The 20,435-nt window shown below is 36.9% G+C and overlaps 1 protein-coding gene across 5 annotated transcripts in view; it reads left to right on the forward strand.

Annotated features, from left to right (window-relative positions):
• Positions 1–20,435, forward strand: part of LOC133646207 (nardilysin-like) — a 90,077-nt gene that overhangs the window by 42,658 nt on the left and 26,984 nt on the right. For all 5 annotated transcript variants that reach the window (XM_062041353.1, XM_062041352.1, XM_062041355.1 and 2 more), the window contains 6 exons: positions 3,240–3,294; positions 3,392–3,496; positions 3,721–3,844; positions 5,893–5,979; positions 19,492–19,611; positions 19,678–19,729. In XM_062041353.1, the coding sequence (XP_061897337.1) occupies positions 3,240–3,294; positions 3,392–3,496; positions 3,721–3,844; positions 5,893–5,979; positions 19,492–19,611; positions 19,678–19,729 (543 nt within the window). The remainder of the gene's footprint in view (positions 1–3,239; positions 3,295–3,391; positions 3,497–3,720; positions 3,845–5,892; positions 5,980–19,491; positions 19,612–19,677; positions 19,730–20,435) is intronic.

Here is a 20,435-nt window from a genome sequence, read left to right on the forward strand (position 1 = left end):
TTTATTAAATGTATTTATATTATCATTTGGTGCAGCCGGGCCGGAGCAGGAGGGGATAGAAAGAGAGAAAAGGAAGACAGAGGGGGGGAATTGTGGGGACAAGAGGGGGATTAGACAGAGAGACAAAAACAACAACAGCAAACACAACAACAACAACAACAGAGCAACATCAGCAAATACGACATGTACAAATATGATGGTAAAAGTAATAGCAAATAAGCAGTTAGCGAAAATTTTAAAAAAAATACAGAACTGAGCATTATTACACTAAAAATGGAGCAATATGAATACCAATAGAAATAGTGCTATTGATAATAAACAATACCAGTACTTTACCTTTATTATCAACAATACAATTGTTCAAATGCAACAATACATATACGTAATGATAACTTGAGATACGAAAGAATGCAGAAAAATGGAGGGGAAGAAAGGAGAAGCAACCTTAACCTTGTAGATTGTTATAGTAACAATAGTTAAGCTTTCTCAGTAAAGCCTATTTAATAGAAATATTATTTGTTACATCATTAATTTGAGCACTGCTGTGATTCGGTTAAAGATAATCATAACGTAACATTCTTGCTTTAAGTAAAAAAAAAGGTCAAAGACAAAGCTATTCGGTTTCTTGTGAGTATATACACTTCACTGCCGATGTGGGGGGGGGGGGCGACACCTAAAATCTTGCCTAGGGCGCCAGATTGGTTAGGGCCAGGCCTGGTAAACGAGGTAGGCAATAGGCTACTAAGAGCTAGCAGCTACACAACAGCTAAGCACACAATAGCATACACGTTCGACATACAGTGGGTACGGAAAGTATTCAGACCCCTTTAAATTTTCCACTCTTTGTTTCATTGCAGCCATTTGCTAAAATAAAAAAGTGTTCATTTTATTTCTCATTAATGTACACTGACAGAAAAAACAAAAATGTAGAATTTTTTTCAGATTTATTAAAAATAAAAAACTGAAAATGTAAGTATAAATGTACTACAGCCTCAAGTCTTTTTAAATACGATGCCACCTCTCAAGCTCCATTAAGTTGGATGGGAGGTGTTGGTTTTCATCCAGGATGTCTCTGTACATTGCTGCATTCATCTTAGTCTAGTGGGGAAGGTGACCAAGAACCCGATGGTCACTCTGTCAGAACTACAGCATTCCTCTTTGGAGAGAGGACAACCTTCCAGAAGGACAACCATCTTTGCAGCAAACCACCAATCAGGCCTGTATGGTAGACTGGCCAGATAGAAGTCATTTCTTAGTAAAACGTTGAGGGAAAAAATGCATCTGGTCTGATGAGAGAAAGCTTGAACTCTTTGGCGTGAATGTCAGGCATCATGTTTCATGTCAGGAACCCAGGGCCGATACCATCCCTACAGTGAAGCATGATGGCGGCAGCATCATGCTGTGGGATGGTTTACAGTGGCAGGAAGTGGGACATAAGTCAGGATGGAGGGAAAGATAAAAGCAGCAATGTACAGAGACATCCCGGATGAAAACCAACACTTTCCGTCCAATCTGATGGAGCTTATGAGGTGCTGCAAAGAGGATTGTGCGAAACTGCCCAAAGATAGATGTGCCAAGATTGTGGCAAAGGATTCAAAAAGATTTGAAGCTTAGAAAAAAATGATGTCCTCAAGGAGGGGCATGACAAAAATTAATTGACAAGCACTGGCTTGGCTATTGCTGTACTTTGAAGCGCTGCGTTTCTTGCTGCCCTCAGTCTCCTCTTGGATAAAATAGTTCATAGCAGACCTTTGATCTCCTGCATTTCCTGCGTGTCTCGAGTCAACACATTTTTTTAGACAACTAGGGAGGGGTACCGTTCACATTTTAATAGATACTGTACCAATTTCCAGTACCTGAGAATCGATACCAGTACTCAACGATACCAATTTTCGGTACTTTTGTGTGTGTTAATAAATATTGATTTTTATAAGAATTTTTATTTATTTATTGCGACATTCAAAAATGAGCTGATTACCGTTTTTTTCGGAGTATAAGTCGCACCGGCCGAAAATGCATAATAAAGAAGGAAAAAAACATATATAAGTTGCACTGAGTATAAGTCACATTTTTTGGGAATTTTATTTGATAAAACCCAACACCAAGAATAGACATTTGAAAGGCAATTGAAAATAAATAAAGAATAGTGAACAACAGGCTGAATAAGTGTACGTTATATGAGGCATAAATAACCAACTGAGAACGTGCCTGGTATGTTAACGTAACATATTATGGTAAGAGTCACTCAAATAACTTTAACATATAGAACATGCTATACGTTTACCAAACAATCTGTCACTCCTAATCGCTAAATCCCATGAAATCTTATACGTCTAGTCTCTTACGTGAATGAGCTAAATAATATTATTTGATATTTTACGGTAATGTGTTAATAATTTCACACATAAGTCGCTCCTGAGTATAAGTCACACCCCCGGCCAAACTATGAAAAAAACTGCGATTATAGTCCGAAAAATACGGTATGATAAATGCTGTCTAGTTGGTATATAATGTAATATTTTTGCACTTTGGAGTCTCAATTGCAGTTGCAAGCCCAAGACGTTTGATGGCAGTAGTGTTTATTTTATGGTGTGTTGGCTTGTCAGTTCAGTCTTTGCTGTTTAGTCTTTTATTGGACCTTAAAAAGTGTTAATACTGTGAGTATTGTACTTCCTATGTACCAGCTGTTTGATTTTAAACGTAGTTCCAATTAACAAATTTGGAGGTGTTGAAATCGTCATGTAAAATCGCTAATGCTCATCAGCAGCATGGTAATAGCAAAGCCAATGTATGTCAGCATCAAGCTAGCGCATTTTTTGAAACGTGAAGCATTATTTCACTTATAAAATGGAGCATTTTTTGAATCAATTTATTTTTTGGCATTGACAATTGCAACATTATCGAGAGGTAGTTTGGCTGAGTCCGCTCTATGTGCTGCTGGAGTAATCGGCAAGTGCCAAAGTGTGATGTCACGAGCAACCCGGGTACAGTAACATGGCACTGTTAGGTTTTACGGCAATCAATGCCTGGTAGGACCAGCGGAATTCAATCTGTGCTAAAAAAAAGTACCGGATTTGGTAACCATCCCTAAAGACAACACGGTTTTGGTAGTTTCCAGCTACACTGTTTGGTTTTGGAAAAGCAAATTAGACTGTGTGTGCTTTGGTTTATTTATTTTGACATATGAGTGTCTGTGTAGTCAATAAAACAAGGAATTGTCCTTCTTTTATTGCTATCAGGATATATGAAGAGATTCAAAGGATTGAGGCCAATGAGTTCCGTTACCAGGAGGAGGTAAGGGTCCAAATTGCTCTCTGCCGCTCGCTCAGTTTGAGTCACGTGTACCCGTCGCGTTTTACTGTAAAGCTGTGTTCCATTTTGTGTTTGGCAGACTGACCCTATAGAATACGTGGAGGACATCTGTGAGAACATGCAGCTGTTCCCCAAAGAGGACTTTCTGACAGGAGACCAGCTGATGTTTGAGTTTAGTCCAGAGGTCAGCAACTTCACTTTCAGCTTAAAAACACGTATTTTCAGTCTAGTCATTGTTGTCTGTGTGTGTTTGTCCCCTTGTGCAGATTGCTTGGTATGGAAAGTGAAATTGAAGCTTTGAATAAAAGTTGCTTGCTTCCCGCCGTCTGAGATTGTTCCTGCATAAACAACACAAATTTACACATGGAAAAAACTGAAATTTGTCCCTGCATGTGTGTTTGTGTGCAGGTGATTGGCGCAGCACTGTCCCTGCTCACCCCCGAGAAAGCCAACCTGATGCTGTTGTCACCAGAACATGAGGGCCAGTGTCCCCTCAGGGAGAAGTGGTTTGGAACACAATACAGCGTGGAAGGTGTGCGTGCGTTCGTGCGTGTGTGTGTGTGGTCCAACAACCCACATGAATACATTGTCTTTTCCTCTTCCTGCAGCAGTGTCCTCGCTGCTGTGAAGTAGTCCAGCCATTTATCTCTGTCGCTTCAATGGCACACTATAGTGTTAAACTACCATCACGCCATTTGAAAAATGCAACAAACGAGCGTGCAATTGTAGTAGAAGAAGCTTTTTATTTGCTTTGGAACTAGGTTGGTCACTGTACCGGAATTTCAATTGTCGATACCAATATTTTTTAATAATGAATAATTTAATAATTTCTACCAGTCTTGATACTCATTTAATTTTGTGCTACAAATATTTAAAAAAAAATGCACCCATATACCTTTTAAATGCACTACTTTATTAAAAACTGTTTCACACTGTCGAGTTTTAGGATCACTGTGCTTCAGCATCTTTTTGCACAGAATTCAATTTGCAGTAGCAGCTGGCAAGCGGTAACTATACATAAAAAAAAAGTACAGCAGTATAGTAAAACAAATATTGTGCTCATAAATATGCTTATAAATAACAATAGTCAAATATTTTACTTTCTAAAACAACAACAACCACTGTGTGGTGTTTTCAACTATCGTACTTTCCGGGCTATAGAGTGCACTGTATTTAAGCCCCACCCACCAAATTTTAGAATAAATAAATATTTTTACATGTATTAGCTGCACCCTAAGCCGCAGATATAAAATATTTTGTGTATATATATATATATATATATAAGTATATACAGTATGTATATGTATATACTTATTTACTTATGTATAAATGTGTGTATATTTACCGGTATGTGTATATATATGTATGTGTATTTATATATATATATATATATATATATATATATATATATATATATATATATATTAGGGCTGCAACAACTAATCGATTAAATCGATTAAAATCGATTATAAAAATAGTTGCCGATTAATTTAGTCATCGATTCGTTGGATCTATGCTATGCGCATGCACAGAGGCTTTAAAAAAAAAATTAAATTTTTTTTTATTTTTTATTTTTTTTATTTTTTAAATAAATCTTTATTTATTAACTGCAACATTTGCAAACAGCTGAGAAACAATAATCAAAATAAGTATGGTGCCAGTATACTGTTTTTTTTCAATAAAATACTGGAAAGGATAGAAATGTAGTTTGTCTCTTTTATCCGATTATTAATCGATTAATCGAAGTAATAATCGACAGATTAATCGATTATAAAATTAATTGTTAGTTGCAGCCCTAATATATATATATATATATATATATATATATATATAATGTATGTATATATATATATATATATATATATATATATATATATATATATATATATATATATATATATATATATATATATATATATATATATATATATGTGTGTATGTATGTATGTATGTATATATGTATGTGTATATATATACACATACATATATTTATCTTTTTATTTTTTATTTTATTTTTTTTAATACACTAGCACTTTGAGGTTGTTTACTCAATGTAAAGTGCTTTTTACAAATAAAATCTATTATTATTATTACATATATATATATATGTGTATATATATATATATATATATATATATATATATATATATATATATATATATATATATATATATACACACATTATTCATATATACATATATATATTATATATATAATGTGTGTGTGTGTATATATATATATATATGTGTGTGTGTATATATATATATATATATATATATATATATATATATATACATACACACACATAAAAAAGAGCAGATCAAAATTATCATTTAAGAGCAATTTGTTAGATAAAAGGCAGTTAAAGTTAAAAAGTTAAAAACAGTTTAAACAGTTCAAAGGCTTCTTTTTCGGCGCTGAATCAGGCAAGAAAAGGTATTGTACAGTATTTGATACTGACGGTACCGAAAAAAAACAGGTATTAGTGTATTTTTTGTGTGCCGGTATCAAGCTATCAATACTTTTGACAACCCGTATTTAAAACAGAAGTTCATTGTGCTGTGTCTTTGCTCCTTACAGACATCCAGGCGGAGTGGATGGTGCGCTGGACGGGAGATTTGGAGCTGAACAGTGAGCTTCACCTTCCGGAAGAAAACAAGTTCATTGGTAACAATTTTTTTGATTGTATTATTAGCTACACTCATGCTAATGTGCATCAAAATAACAATTTTAACACATAAAATCTACACGCAACCACAAGTGGGAATACTTCCAATTCTAATCTGACGTGAATACAAGCCTCACACACTTTACAAGAGAATATATGCTTTTTTTTGTTTTTGTTTTTGTTTTTGTTTTTTGTTTTTTGTTTTTTTTGTTTTTTTGTTTTTTTGTTTTTTTATAATGTCCTGCCCAGCTTCTCAGGTAAATCATATAGTAGATGTAGATGCCCATATCGGCTGTTCAGATTTACTTTACAAATGAGAAGTGTAGGATACTTCTCTTGTTGCCTTATTTGTATTTTGACTTTATTAAATGTATTTATATTATCATTTGGTGCAGCCGGGCCGGAGCAGGAGGGGATAGAAAGAGAAAAAAAGGAAGACAGAGGGGGGAATTGTGGGGACAAGAGGGGGATCAGACAGAGAGACAAAAACAACAACAGCAAACACAACAACAACAACAACAACAGAGCAACATCAGCAAATATGACATGTACAAATATGATGGTAAAAGTAATAGCAGATAAGCAGTTAGCGAAAATAAAAAATAATACAGAAATGACAATGAGCATTATTACACTAAAAATGGAGCAATATGAATACCAATAGAAATAGTGCTATTGATAATAAACAATACCAATACTTTACCTTTATTATCAACAATACAATTGTTCAAATGCAACAATACATATAAGTAATGATAACTTGAGATACGAAAGAATGCAAAAAATGGAGGGGAAGAAAGATAAGCAACCTACATTAACCTTGTAGATTGTTATAGTAACAATAGCTTAAGCTTTGTCAGTGTGCCATGTGTTATACCCAGTTTACCCTAGGGCAACAACGTTAATAGAAGAGAGAATATATGTAAAAGTAATCAGTGTACGGCTTGTATATCATTGTTACTATCCACTGAAAACGAGTCAACACTCAGCCATTATTTTCTAAATAGCTGGCAACCCAAGTGAGTCGCAAGTTAATGTGGCTTGCTTACAGTCAGCCATGGTGGTGCTCGTGTCATGGTCTGGCGCTCCATTTGAGCTATCGGCCCTGGGGAGCTGCGGTTCATTGAGAGGAAATGTTCATTTCAACGTGTACTGTGACGTTCTGAAGACGAGCATGATAAGGATAGATAGATAGATAGATAGATAGATAGATAGATAGATAGATAGATAGATAGATAGATAGATAGATAGATAGATAGATAGATAGATAGTACTTTGATTCCTTCGAAGGAGTAAGCTTCAGTAACAATGGCTGTAAATGTATCCTGCTGTGCAATCTGTACACTGACTACTCTAAAGTACATCCAAGTTTAATTTCTATAGGATTTCCCCTTGAGAAGATTCACAGTAATAAAATAGTGTGTAATATGAGGGATGTACTCTTTCCCTAGATACTGTATGTATGATATGTTGTGCTAGTTCTTGTTGGACTTTTCGGAACATCCTGCTGCTCAGGTCAAGACTTGTACAGCAAAGACGCACAAATCCACCCTATGCCTGATAATAGTGGGATATTTTCCAGGCACGCAGCGGCTCGTATTACCAACTACTGCTGACCACGTCTATCCCTTTATGACCACAATGTTCCCATCTTGTAATGGTTCTGACACAATGCTCATCTCACAATCCTTGAAAACTGTTAGCACCTTTTAGGGGTACTGCGGCGGGATGGGAGATTCACAACATAATATGAACTTACTCGGATGTCGTCCCTTTGGTGCTCAACACCACGAAGGGGCAAGTTTGCATGGTATCTGGGATAACTATAATATGCAGCGATGCACTAAACCACTGTTGCAGGCCTTAATTCAGTGGCTGTTCCCTTTTTTTGCCATTTTGTCTTAACAAAGTTACTGAATGCATTCCACAATAGCGTTTCTGTCAAAGCCGTCTTTCATTACATTTCGTTCCCTCATTAATAATAATCACTGATCTATTAGAGGCGCTATTACTCACCCTTTAATTGGGTAACTTTATATTCTAAGCTCCATTCAGGCGGGGCCCGCTGCGCTAATCACACTTGGAGCATATTAGTATTCGTCACTCCTCCTTTATCTCCTGATATATAATCCCAGCATAATTATGTCTCTGTCTTTGTAACTTTTTTTTAAAACATGAAACAAGCTCTATTTACATCTGCACTGCGTCTTATAAAAATCCCTAAAACGTGCAATTACTGTCAAAATAGGTGTCTGCTTTTTTTTTTTGACTGACAGCGCAAAGCTAAAAACAACAATTTGTGGTCTTAAAAAAATGGAGATTCTTATTGTATATCCTAAAGTAGACAGCACTGGAGTTTTCTTCCTTTTTTGTAGCTTGGGATTGGTACAGTTCACATTTGAACCGATGTGGTACCAAGTGTATGTGTTAATAAATATAATTGGTTTTGGTAATAAACTAGTTTTTTATTGCAATATTTCAAAATGAACTGATTATGATAATTGTTCTCCAGTTATTATATCTTGTTTTATCATCACATGTATCATTTACAAGTATGACATTAAGTTGCAATCACGGTTGCAAGTCCAAGACGTTAGATGGCATAGCACTTGTGAATAGTTTATGGTGGTTTTTTTGGGGGTTTTTTTTGCGCCCTAAAAAGTGTTAATACTGTAGGTATTGTATGTATTATGCACCAGCTGTTTGATTGTAACGTGCATCTTAGTTTTCATTATCAAATTAGGAGGTGTTGAACTCGCCATGTAAAATCGCTAATGCTAATCAGTAGCATTTCTTTTTTTTTCTTTTTTTCTCTTCTTTTTTTTTGTTTTTTTTTCATTGACATCCAGCATCAGACATTCCTATCCGTTACATCATATTCACATATTTTTTGTTTGTATCCCAACCATACCACCCACCCCCCCCCCCAAAAAAAGAAAGAAACAGCAAAAAAAAACAAAGTCATATCTACAAATACATCAATTAAATGGAAAAAACAAAGAAAAAATAATACATTAATAATAATAATCAGAAATAAAATGAAAATGACAAATAAAAATATAAACAGATACATATACGGTATATGTATATATATATATATATATATATATATATATATATATATATATATATATATATATATATATATATATATATATATATATATATATATATATATATATATATATATATATATATATATATATACATACACAATTACATACATACATATATACATACACATACACATATATAGGGAGTAATCTTTTTCTTCTTTTTTTTTCTTTTTTTTTTTTTTTTAAGCAGTACAATCACTAATTCGAAAAATTAAAGTCAGGCTTATGGGGCGTGACATAATTGACCCAGTTTTCCCAGTATGAAGTAAATTTCTCCAATTTATAATTAATAAAGGCAGTTATCTTCTCCATTTTATATACCTTATGTCCATTGTTGTTTCCCTCAATTGCTTCAAAGTTGGGCTCTCCTGGGATATGCATTTCCTAGTAATGGTCTTTTTACAAGCCACCATTAGGATATTCATTAAGTGTTTATCTTCCTTCAGCCAGTCCTGAGGTACATGTCCAAAAGACAAAGTTTTACTTTCAAGGGGTATTTCAAATTGTCAAATTAGGAGGTGTTGAACTCGCCATGTAAAATTGCTAATGCTAATCAGTAGCATTTCAATAGCAAAGCCAATGTATATTAGCATCAAGCTAGCAGATTTTTTTTAGAAAAGTTGAGCCTTACTTTACATTGTTGGAGTGTTTTGAGTCAATTTCTTTGTTGGGAGCTGAGCCGGAAGGCAAAGCTCTCAATTTACCGGTCGATCTACGTTCCCATCCTCACCTATGGTACATGAGCTTTGGGTCATGACCGAAAGGACAAGATCACGGGTACAAGCGGCCGAAATGAGTTTCCTCCGCCGGGTGGCGGGGCTCTCCCTTAGAGATAGGGTGAGAAGCTCTGTCATCCGGGGGGAGCTCAAAGTAAAGCCGCTGCTCCTCCACATCGAGAGGAGCCAGATGAGGTGGTTCAGGCCTCTGGTCAGGATGCCACCCGAACGCCTCCCTAGGGAGGTGTTTAGGGCACGCCCGACCGGTAGGAGGCCACGGGACTATCTCTCCCTGCTGGCCTGGGAACGCCTCGGGATCACCCGGGAGGAGCTGGACGAAGTGGCTGGGGAGAGGGAAGTCTGGGCTTCCCTGCTTAGGCTGCTGCCCCCGCGACCCGACCTCGGATAAGCGGAAGAAGATGGATGGATGGGATTGAAAAAATTACCTAGAGATAGTTTGCTGGAGTTATCGCCAAGTGCCAAAGTGCAAAGAGCGGGCTCAGTCGGCAGCTGGGCATTCCAACATACCCAAGTACTGTAGTATGGCATTGTGGATTTTACGTGAATCCATGCCTGGTTCGACCAGCGGATTCAGTACTCATTCCTATTTGTTGCACACAATTCCGGAGATTTAACAACTTACCCATGACTAGGGATGGGTATCGTTTAACCCAGGGGTGGGCAATTAATTTTTACCGGGGGCCGCATGAGCTACCCGAGCACTGCTGGAGGGCCACATCGACAATATTTCAATTAAATTTTGCTCAATATTATTTTTGATATATACCGTAAGATAAATAATAATAATAATAATAGTAATACTTCAACATAGTGTGTGTAACAGCATTCCATGACTAATATATATAAATTAACATTAATAATAAATGACAGTAAAATAAGCACACGTATGACTGAGGAGTCATAGTGTAACTTTGTGTGGTGTTTGAGTTGTCCGACTTTTTGTGTGGCCTTAAACGCACCAGTGGTTTAGTGCTATGCGTGTTGGTGACAGATGACAAGTTGGTTTTGGCCTGGTTTGTACGGCAGAAAATGACTAGTTTTTCCAGATAGAAGTGTTTTACTCATGTTTTTGGTGTGGTTATGTCCGAATATAAACAGTTTTGCTCAATAAAGTGATCGATATAATTCCTGTCCTCGAAGCATCTCGATAGACGTTACAATAATTGAACGGTGTTCAATTGAACGGTGTTGACGAACACCATTAGGGCCGCTTGTTGTCACTGTCACTCAAAGTTGCATTGCAAAATTCCATAGAATAAATATGTTTATTTTGTTTAGAATTCAGATGGGATTTGATTTGGTGCGCGGCATATACTTGCTACGCGCAGCGGACGCTTGAGCAGTGTGCAATTGCGCAGGCACGCACCTTAGGTGAGGGGACGTTGCTTTGCAGTTCATGTGTTGTTGAAAACACGGCATTCCTCATCAACTTTTCTCTTTTTGGCGTCTCGGGTGTAAACCGTGCATCACTTGTCGCTGCATGTGCACCTTCACTCGCAGGTTACACACGGACACACGCCCATAAATAATACTTTTCAAAATAAAAGCAGCACAGTTGTATTGCGCGCAGGACATAGATGTTTTTTCAACTTTATTTTGTAATTGCAGTTGTTCACATTCACTCACAATCACGCATACGTCCACACGGAAGTAATACAAATAACGATTTTCAAAACAAAAGCAGCACCGTTGTATTGCACACTCGACATAGATACTTTTTAAAATGTATTTTGTAATTTATAATTGGCCTCACGCGGGCCGGACAGGGACGCACAAAGGGCCGGATGCGGCCCGCGGGCCGTAGAATGCCCAGGTCTGGTTTAACCGATAGTACCAAATCTGTACTTTTAAAGCGGTGCCTGTGCTTAAACGGTGCCAGAACTGGTACTTTGAATTTAAAACATGCACATTTTTGGAACAAATAACCTCAAAACAATCCTTTTTTAGTTTATGGAATATTGTGACATTTAAAGGTGCTGTTGGCAAACTTCCTCACACTAACATTTTTCAAAGCAAAAATTATAACAAGACACATTTGTTTGACAATTGTCTGTATTTTTCACAATTACAAAGTTTATATACCGTAATTTCCGTACTATAAGCCGCACCTGCCTATAAGCCGCACCAGCTAAATTTAGGGGAAAATACAGATTGCTCCATATATATGCCGCACCCGACTATAAGCCGCAGGCGTTTTGATGTGTAATTACCGTAATATATAGGGGTTCCTGCTACCACGGAGGGGATTGTCGGGACAGAGATGACTGTTTGGGAACGCAAAGCGTCCCATTTATTAACAATAAATCTTTCAATCATTTAATCAAACTTTCACATCTTTGACATGGCGAACAGCATTTGTGCAGAGTACAAATAATACAACGGTATTACCGGTAGTCAGTCTTTAATCATTGTGTCATCGTCTTCCTCCTGCGTCCTAAAACCACCGAAATCCTCTTCGTCGGTGTCGGAGAAGAACAGGTCCAAAATGGCGTCGTCAGCCAAGTCAAGGGTACGTGCAGCAGCTCTATTTCCTTCTTTGACAGCCAGATCGATTGCCTTTAATTCAGAAGCAGCATTATATGCACTTCTCCGTTTGTTTTCCATATTGAGGGTGTTTGCATGAACACTTCCTTCGCGCAAACTGTCGCTGACGCTCTCCTACTCTTTGTTTTGCTCTCGGTAGTGCGCGCCCCTGGTTACCGTAAGCCGTAAAAAAAAGCCGTAATAAAGCCGCACCGTTGTAAAAGCCGCAGGGACCAAAACGAGGGGAAAAAGTAGCGGATTACAGTCCGGAAATTACGGTAGTAAACATTTTTACTGGCCGAATATCATGATTAGTGTTTATGCCGGTCAACGTGTACGCGCAGACAGCGTGTGCACACATACAAAAGCAGTCCAAAAGATGCAACAAACAATTTGCAGTCATGTTGTTGTTATGATAGAATATACATTCAATGACGGCTTAGGCCAGCTTTTCAAATTGCTATTATTAGCTAACAACGCCTAAAGCTAATGCGCATGCATCTGTTACGTACGTGTGTAATTACATTACCTACTCAGTGGCCTAGTGGTTAGAGTGTCCGTCCTGAGATCGGTAGGTTGTGAGTTCAAACCCCGGCTGAGTCATACCAAAGACTATAAAAATGCTTGGTACTCAGCATCAAGGGTTGGAATTGGGGGTTAAATCACCAAAAATTATTCCCGGGCGCGGCACCGCTGCTGCCCACTGCTCCCCTCACCTCCCAGGGGGTGAACAAGGGGATGGGTCAAATGCAGAGGACAAATTTCACCACACCTAGTGTGTGTGTGACAATCATTGGTACTTTAACTTTAACTTATCTTAACTTTAACATCATTACGTTTGAGAAGCCATAAGAGGGCAGTTGGCGGCCTCAAAGCATAATAATAATAATAATAATAGATTTTATTTGTAAAAGGCACTTTACATTGAGCAAACAACCTCAAAGTGCTACAGTGTTTTGAAAAAATAAATAATAAAAAGATAATTAATTTTTTTTTTAAATAAAATAAAATAAAAACTAGAACAGCCTAATAGCTAAAACTAGTATGCATATATCTATAAAAAGACTTTTTTTAAAAGAAGGGTTTTTAAGCCTTTTTTTAAAGCATCCACAGTCTGTGGTGCCCTCAGGTGGTCAGGGAGAACATTCCACAGACTGGGAGCGGCAGAGCAGAGGTAGTTAGCCTGTCCGGAGCGGAGGTGTCGTGTGGAGGATTTGGGGTTGAGTAGTTCTTTGAGGTAGAGAAGGGCATTTCCATGGAGGCACTGGTGGGTTAGTAGGGAGACTTTGTATTCAATCCTGAGTGGAACAGGAAGCCAGTGAAGGGATTTGAGAATTGGTGTGATGTGGTCCTATTTCCGCCCTCTCTTCAGGATCCTAGCAGCACTATTTTGTATGTATTGCATCTTCTGGATGTTCTTGCTAGGGATCCCGACAAGAAGTGCGTTGCAGTAGTCCAGGGGTCACCAACCTTTTTGAAACCAAGGGCTACTTCTTGGGTACTGATTAATGCGAAGGGCTACCAGTTTGATACACACTTAAATAAATTGCCAGAAGTAGCCAATTTGCTCAATTTACCTTTAACTCTGTTATTATTAATTAATGATATTTATCTTTGTGGAAACACTGATCATCTTAATGATTTCTCACAATAAATATATATAGAAACAGATAAATATCAATATACAACACTTTATTTTTATATTTTCTCTAAGTGCACATTTTTCAAATTGAACATTTTCAAATGATCACTTCTAAGACAGTCTTGTGAAATCACAATATCCCATTTTAACTAGCTAGCCACTAACATTTTTTAACAAATCATGAATTACTCTGCACCATGTTTGTACAAATAATAACTCATGTAAAATACAAAAGTAAACTCTCAATTTTTAAAATCATGTCACACTTTGAACTGGACACCAAATCTGTTATCTGTTTCTTTGTCAGTTAGTGGGAAGCCTGGCATTGCACACTGTTAACTAGTGTGTTGTACTCTGGTGTGTAACTTGACACTGCAACTCTGAGTGAGTCTTGCAGATGTGCATCAGTGAGGCGTGTTCTGTGTTTGTTCTTGATGAAGTTCATGTCAGAAAAGGCTGATTAACAAAGATAAGATTTTTCCTCATTGTTTGCGGAACCTTCTTAATCTTTTGGACATATTTTCACAGCAATCTGGCCTTAAGCTTAATTATGATAAATGTAAAATGTTAAGGATCGGAAATCTAAAGGGAACGTCCTTTCGAATGGAATGCAAAGTGCCTGTTATGTGGACAGATGGACCAGTTAACATACTTGGTGTTGTTGTCCCAGAAAATCTGGAAGATCTAGGCTCAGTAAATTATGATAATCGACTAAGAAAGCTGGACAAAATTATGCAATTATGGAAAGGGAAATCCCTAACCTTGTATGGTAAAATGTCTATTGCCAACTCGTTAATTATTCCTCAATTTATTTATTTGTTTTTGTCATTACCAGCTCCATCACAAAACTTTTTTAAGATTTATGAGCGGAGGGTTTTCGATTTTGTCTGGAACGGCAAACCAGAAAAGATTAAAAGAAAGGTTTTGTACAAAGAGTATGAATATGGGGGCCTGAAACTTCTCAACCTTGAAGCTATGTGTCTGTCTTTAAAAGCATCAATTGTTCCAAAGATGTATTTAAACATTGAGTGGTACACAAGTGTCCTGTTGGACAAAAAACATGTACTGTATCAAAAGAAATTGTATCCTTTTTTACAAGTGATCCCCTCCCAGAGAGTGTGCTGGGAAACATGGCGGGGTTCATAAAGGAAACAATCCCCTCATAGTGGTGTTTTCAATTTTATGTGCCAGAAAAAAGAGACGATATTTTGCAGCAGTTAATATGGATGAACTCTAATATTGTAATAGATGGAAAGCCTTTCTTTTGGAAAAATATGTTTGAAAGAGGAATCATTTTTGTCAATGATATTATCAATGAGAATGGTAAAATTATGAAGTATGATGAATTTAGAGCTATGTATGGTGATGCTTGCTCAAGCTTTTCATTTTATCAACTAACTGGAGTAATTGGGAAAAGATGGAAACAAATAATTAATTATGGAACTACTAAATTATTAGTTTGTAAACCTCTAATAAGAAATTCTAGTTGGCAAAAAGGAACTAAAATAAATAGAAAAATATATAATTTGGATTTAATAAAGAAATCTTTGAAGGCTGCCCCATACAACACAAATGGAAAATGGGAGGACTTTTTTGACTTCCCGTTGCCATGGGATGCCATATTCAAACTAATCTATAAAACCACTATCGATGTGCAAAATCGTTATTTTCAAATTAAAATTATTTATAACTTCTTACCCACAGGGAAAATGTTAAAATTATGGAATATGACAGAGTCAGATGATTGCCGATTTTGTTGTCAGGAGCCTGAATCCACCCTGCATTTGTTTTGGTATTGTCATATTGTGTCTTTGTTTTGGGTGGAAGTTGAAAAAATGTGTTTAAGGATTGGTTTGTTTATGAAGCTTAATGTGGTTTCTGTTATTTTAGGAGAGTTCATTGACAATCATGATTTAGTCAATTTAATTATAGTACTCGGTAAAATGTTTATTTTTAAGGCCAAAAACAGATATTCACTTAGTATTACTTTCTTTAAAACATTTATTCAGTATTTTCTAACTTTAGAAAGTTACATGGTTGAAAACGATAATGATGCCAAAAAACATTGAAAAAAAGATGAGAAGTCCTCAAAGGCTTATTTTGAAAGTAGAATTATGTTTATAGATTATATGATATCTGTTGTTGTGTTCCCTAATTTGAGTGACCTGGACATAATCTGGACTGTACATAAATGCTTATTTTGAAAATGTAATTTTGTTTATAAATTATATGCAATCTGTTGTGTTCCCAAATTTTTTTCTGTGTACATGAATGAAGGTGTGTGTTGCTGAGTCCGACTTGGACATTATCTGGACTGGGCCTGGTTTAAAAAAAAAACCTTTAAACAAATCTAATATCATTGACAACCTGGTCTGTTGAAGATAAGGCCCTTTTTTTAAAAAATAAAATAAAATAAGATAAATAAACAAAAAACATTTACATGGATAAAAAAGAAAGTAAAACAATATAAAAATAATTACTTAAAAAATAGTAATTAATGAAAATGTTAGTGGACCAGCAGCCTGTACAATCATGTGTGCTTCAGGGACTGTGTCCCTTGCAGATGTGTTGTCTATGTTGTGGGAACCAGAATATTGGTAGCAGAAAGAAATAACCCCTTTTGTGTGAGTGGGTGTGGATGAGTGTGCATGGGGGAAGTTGTTTGGGTTGATGCACTGATTGAAAGTGTATCTTGTGTTTTTTCTATGTAGATTTAATTTAAAAAAAAAATTTAAAAAAATTTATTATTTTTTTAAAATTTTTTTATTTTTTAGAACAGGCCCGCTGGCGACTCATCTGGTCCTTACGGGCGACCAGGTGCCCGCGGGCACCGCGTTGGTGACCCCTGCAGTAGTCTGTAGCATCTGTGTAAATGTTGCAAACAGCCCCTTTAAGTCAAACATACAAGTAAAGAAAATACTTCAATTATTTAAATTAAGTAATGATACATTCAAAAACAAGAAATCAAATCTACAACAAGCTGTCATAATTATTGCAGGAATACAGAACAATAATAAATGTGCGAAAAAACGACTTGCTGGCATTGTAATGTTGATGCACATAAATCTTGGGGTTCGTGAAGGGACCTTACTTAATGCATAATTGTCGTGGCGACTTGCTCGTGCTACGAGGGCTGCTGTTGGCAGTAAAGTGTAAAAAGAGGGTTAGACTCTGTGCTTCTGTCGGGACGCTTCGATACTTGCACAATGTCACCGCCAAGCACCGGTTACAGGTGACTGAGTCTGCGTTTAGCATTGAAATGAGGACACAGATAGCTGCTTGTTTTTTTTTGGTCTGGTTACTACTGTTGACATTGGCACTAGTGCCAATATGGAACTTTGTTTCAGTGCCCATCCTTAATCATGACAACAGGGTTTAACAAATAATAAAACACAAACAAAATCAACATCAGCATGGTATTTTGGCTGTGCCGCAAGTGCAATCCTGATTAGACGTATCACACACTAATGAATGTGCCTTAATCGTACCTTGAGAGTAGGGATGAGTGCCCAACTCAGTACTTTTAAAGGGACCGACTAAATTCCGTCGGTACTACCAACTATCGATTCAGTGATGCTATGTGTCGTTAGTTGTTGTGCAGCATGGGGCTTCTCCACCCCAAATATAGAAAGTTTTTACATCACTTTTCCCACAACCCGGGAAGAAGACAAGTATGGGAAGTGAAGGTTCGCCGTCAACACTAGAGAGGCACCAAATGCAGTGTCTTGTGCCAGGTAAACACGACATAACGTCCGCATTTTGTTCAGGAGAGAACACATGGAAGCTAATACAAATAATAACACAAGGAATTAACAATTAAAAAGATGGTTTGAAAAAAACAGACTATCCTTGAATCTCAGTGAAACTAAAATAATGCCATTCGAAGAAAAAGTCAAGCACAAATACAATACAAATACATGAAAGACTAAAATAAACCACATTTTGGGTGTAGTGATAGGTAATAAAATGAACTGGAAATCTCGTATAAAAATATACAACATAAAGTGGAAAGAAATGTCAATGATAAACCAAAAATCATTCCATATTCTCTACTGTTCGTCAGTGTTACCATATAGGCATCATTTTTCCGTGATTGTTACTTTAAAGCTAATTAAGTTTTTCTCAAAATTAGGGTAATAATTACAGATGTCCGATAACAGCTTTTTTGCCGATATTCCGATATTGTCCAACTCTTAAATACCGATACCGATATCAACCGATACCGATATATACAGTCGTGGAATTAACACATTATTATGCCTAATTTTGTTGTGATGCCCCGCTGGATGCATTAAACAATGTAACAAGGTTTTCCAAAATAAATCAACTCAAGTTATGGAAAAAAATGCCAACATGGCACTGCCATATTTATTATTGAAGTCACAAAGTGCCTTTTTTTTTTTTAACATGCTTCAAAACAGCAGCTTGGAATTTGGGACATGCATGAGGAGGTTGAGGTGGGCGGGGTTGGGGGGCGGGGGGTTGTATATTGTAGCGTCCCGGAAGAGTTAGTGCTGCAAGGGGTTCTGGGTATTTGTTCTGTTGTGTTTATGTTGTGTTACGGTGCAGATGTTCTCCCGAAATGTGTTTGTCATTCTTGTTTGGTGTGGGTTCACAGTGTGGCGCATATTTTTAACAGTGTTGAAGTTGTTTATACGGCAACCTTCAGTGTGGCCGTATAAACAACCTTGCATTCACTTGTGTGTGTGTGAAAAGCCGTAGATATTATGTGATTGGGCCGGCACGCAAAGGCAGTGCCTTTAAGGTTTATTGGCGCTCTGTACTTCTCCCTACATCCGTGTACAAAACGGCGTTTTAAAAAGTCATAAATTGTACTTTTTTTAAAACCGATACCGATAATTTCCGATATTACATTTTAAAGCATTTATCTCTAGTAATAAGTAATTTTTTTGGCCGTTTTCTTTACGTTTATTGCGCGGTCGGGTGCATGTTAGTTAGTGAGCCTGCTGGTCACTCAACACTGCATGAATGTAGCAGCAGTGTGTGTCATGTAGGGCTGCAAAATTATACTTTGACAAAATAAAAGCAGGTTTTATTGTAAGTTTATGAGCTGGAGTATGTTTAGAACTATACAGAATATGGACTTTTTATTTTGTTTTGTTTTTCGTCAAGAAAACTAACGTCAAAACGACAGCAATCGCTTGCTTACGGGCACAGCCGCACACTGTGCGAAATATACTATATAATACTTGCAAAGGAGATTAAAAAGTGTAATAAATTATGATACAACAACCTGACAACACAGCTATTATTATTATCTCAATGTTAAATCTTACATAGAAAATTATATTTTATTATTAAACAACTGAACATTTATTAACAAATAAACCTGAAAATTGATACTGTTTAGTATTGGTATCAATTTGCAGGTACCTGGAATTGGTACCGTATCAATTTCAATGTGAAAGGTACCTATCTATACTTGTGAGTTGTTACTAATACTTTCTAAATCTACGCTTTTGTTCTCCCTAGCCACTGAATTCACCCTGAAGCCCTCTGACTGCCCCGACACAGACTTCCCTGTGCGGATTGCAGACAGCGACAGAGGCTGCCTGTGGTATAAGAAGGACAACAAATTCAAAACGCCAAAAGGTGTGTTCATGTACTTAAAATGTTTCAATGCCAGCTTCTGACACTAGTTGGTCTTCCCTGTCTCAGCCTACATCAGATTCCACCTCATCTCTCCTGTAATCCAGCAGTCTGCCAAGAAGTAAGTGTGATGTTTTAGTGCAGCAGCTCAAATATTCAGCATACTGGGGCAATACTGTAGAAATATTGAGCAGTTTAAAATAGTCAATGTGCAGTTTGTACAGCAGGATATATTGACTATCTATTATGAATGAGCGAACACACATTGGTCCTTAAATATCTGGCAAGGCAAGTGCATAGCCAGATGATTGAGTCTGGCTTACAATCAAACGTGAGTGTTATGGTCTGGGGCTGCACGAGTGCTGCCAGTGCTTGGGGAGCTACGGTTATTCCAGGAGAAACCTGAATTACAACATGTATTGCAGAGTCTTTGGAGTGGCACTAGCAGAACTAACGGCGACCCATCGTGCTAAATAGTCTGGAATTCATGCACCCCCTGCAAATGTACATGCGTATGAATCCAAGGAATACGAATATGCAATTGCACATTGAAGGAATTGTTTGACAATCATTACACTAATATTTATATTTTGTATTTTGCCATTTAATGTACATGTTTCTCACTACAAACGATCAAATGTATGATTGGATTAAGCAGGAGTGTTCAATTGATGACCAAGGGATATGATGACGTGCTCGTTCTCAGGGAACCCACCACCACAAGTAAATTGCCGACCTGTGGGAAACACAGTTTTACCTTTCTCAATGTATGATCATGATTAATAATTAGAGATGTCCGATAATGGCTTTTTTGCTGATATCCGATA

The sequence above is a fragment of the Entelurus aequoreus genome, linkage group LG03 (genome assembly GCF_033978785.1).
Source record: "Entelurus aequoreus isolate RoL-2023_Sb linkage group LG03, RoL_Eaeq_v1.1, whole genome shotgun sequence".
Lineage (NCBI taxonomy): Eukaryota > Metazoa > Chordata > Actinopteri > Syngnathiformes > Syngnathidae > Entelurus > Entelurus aequoreus.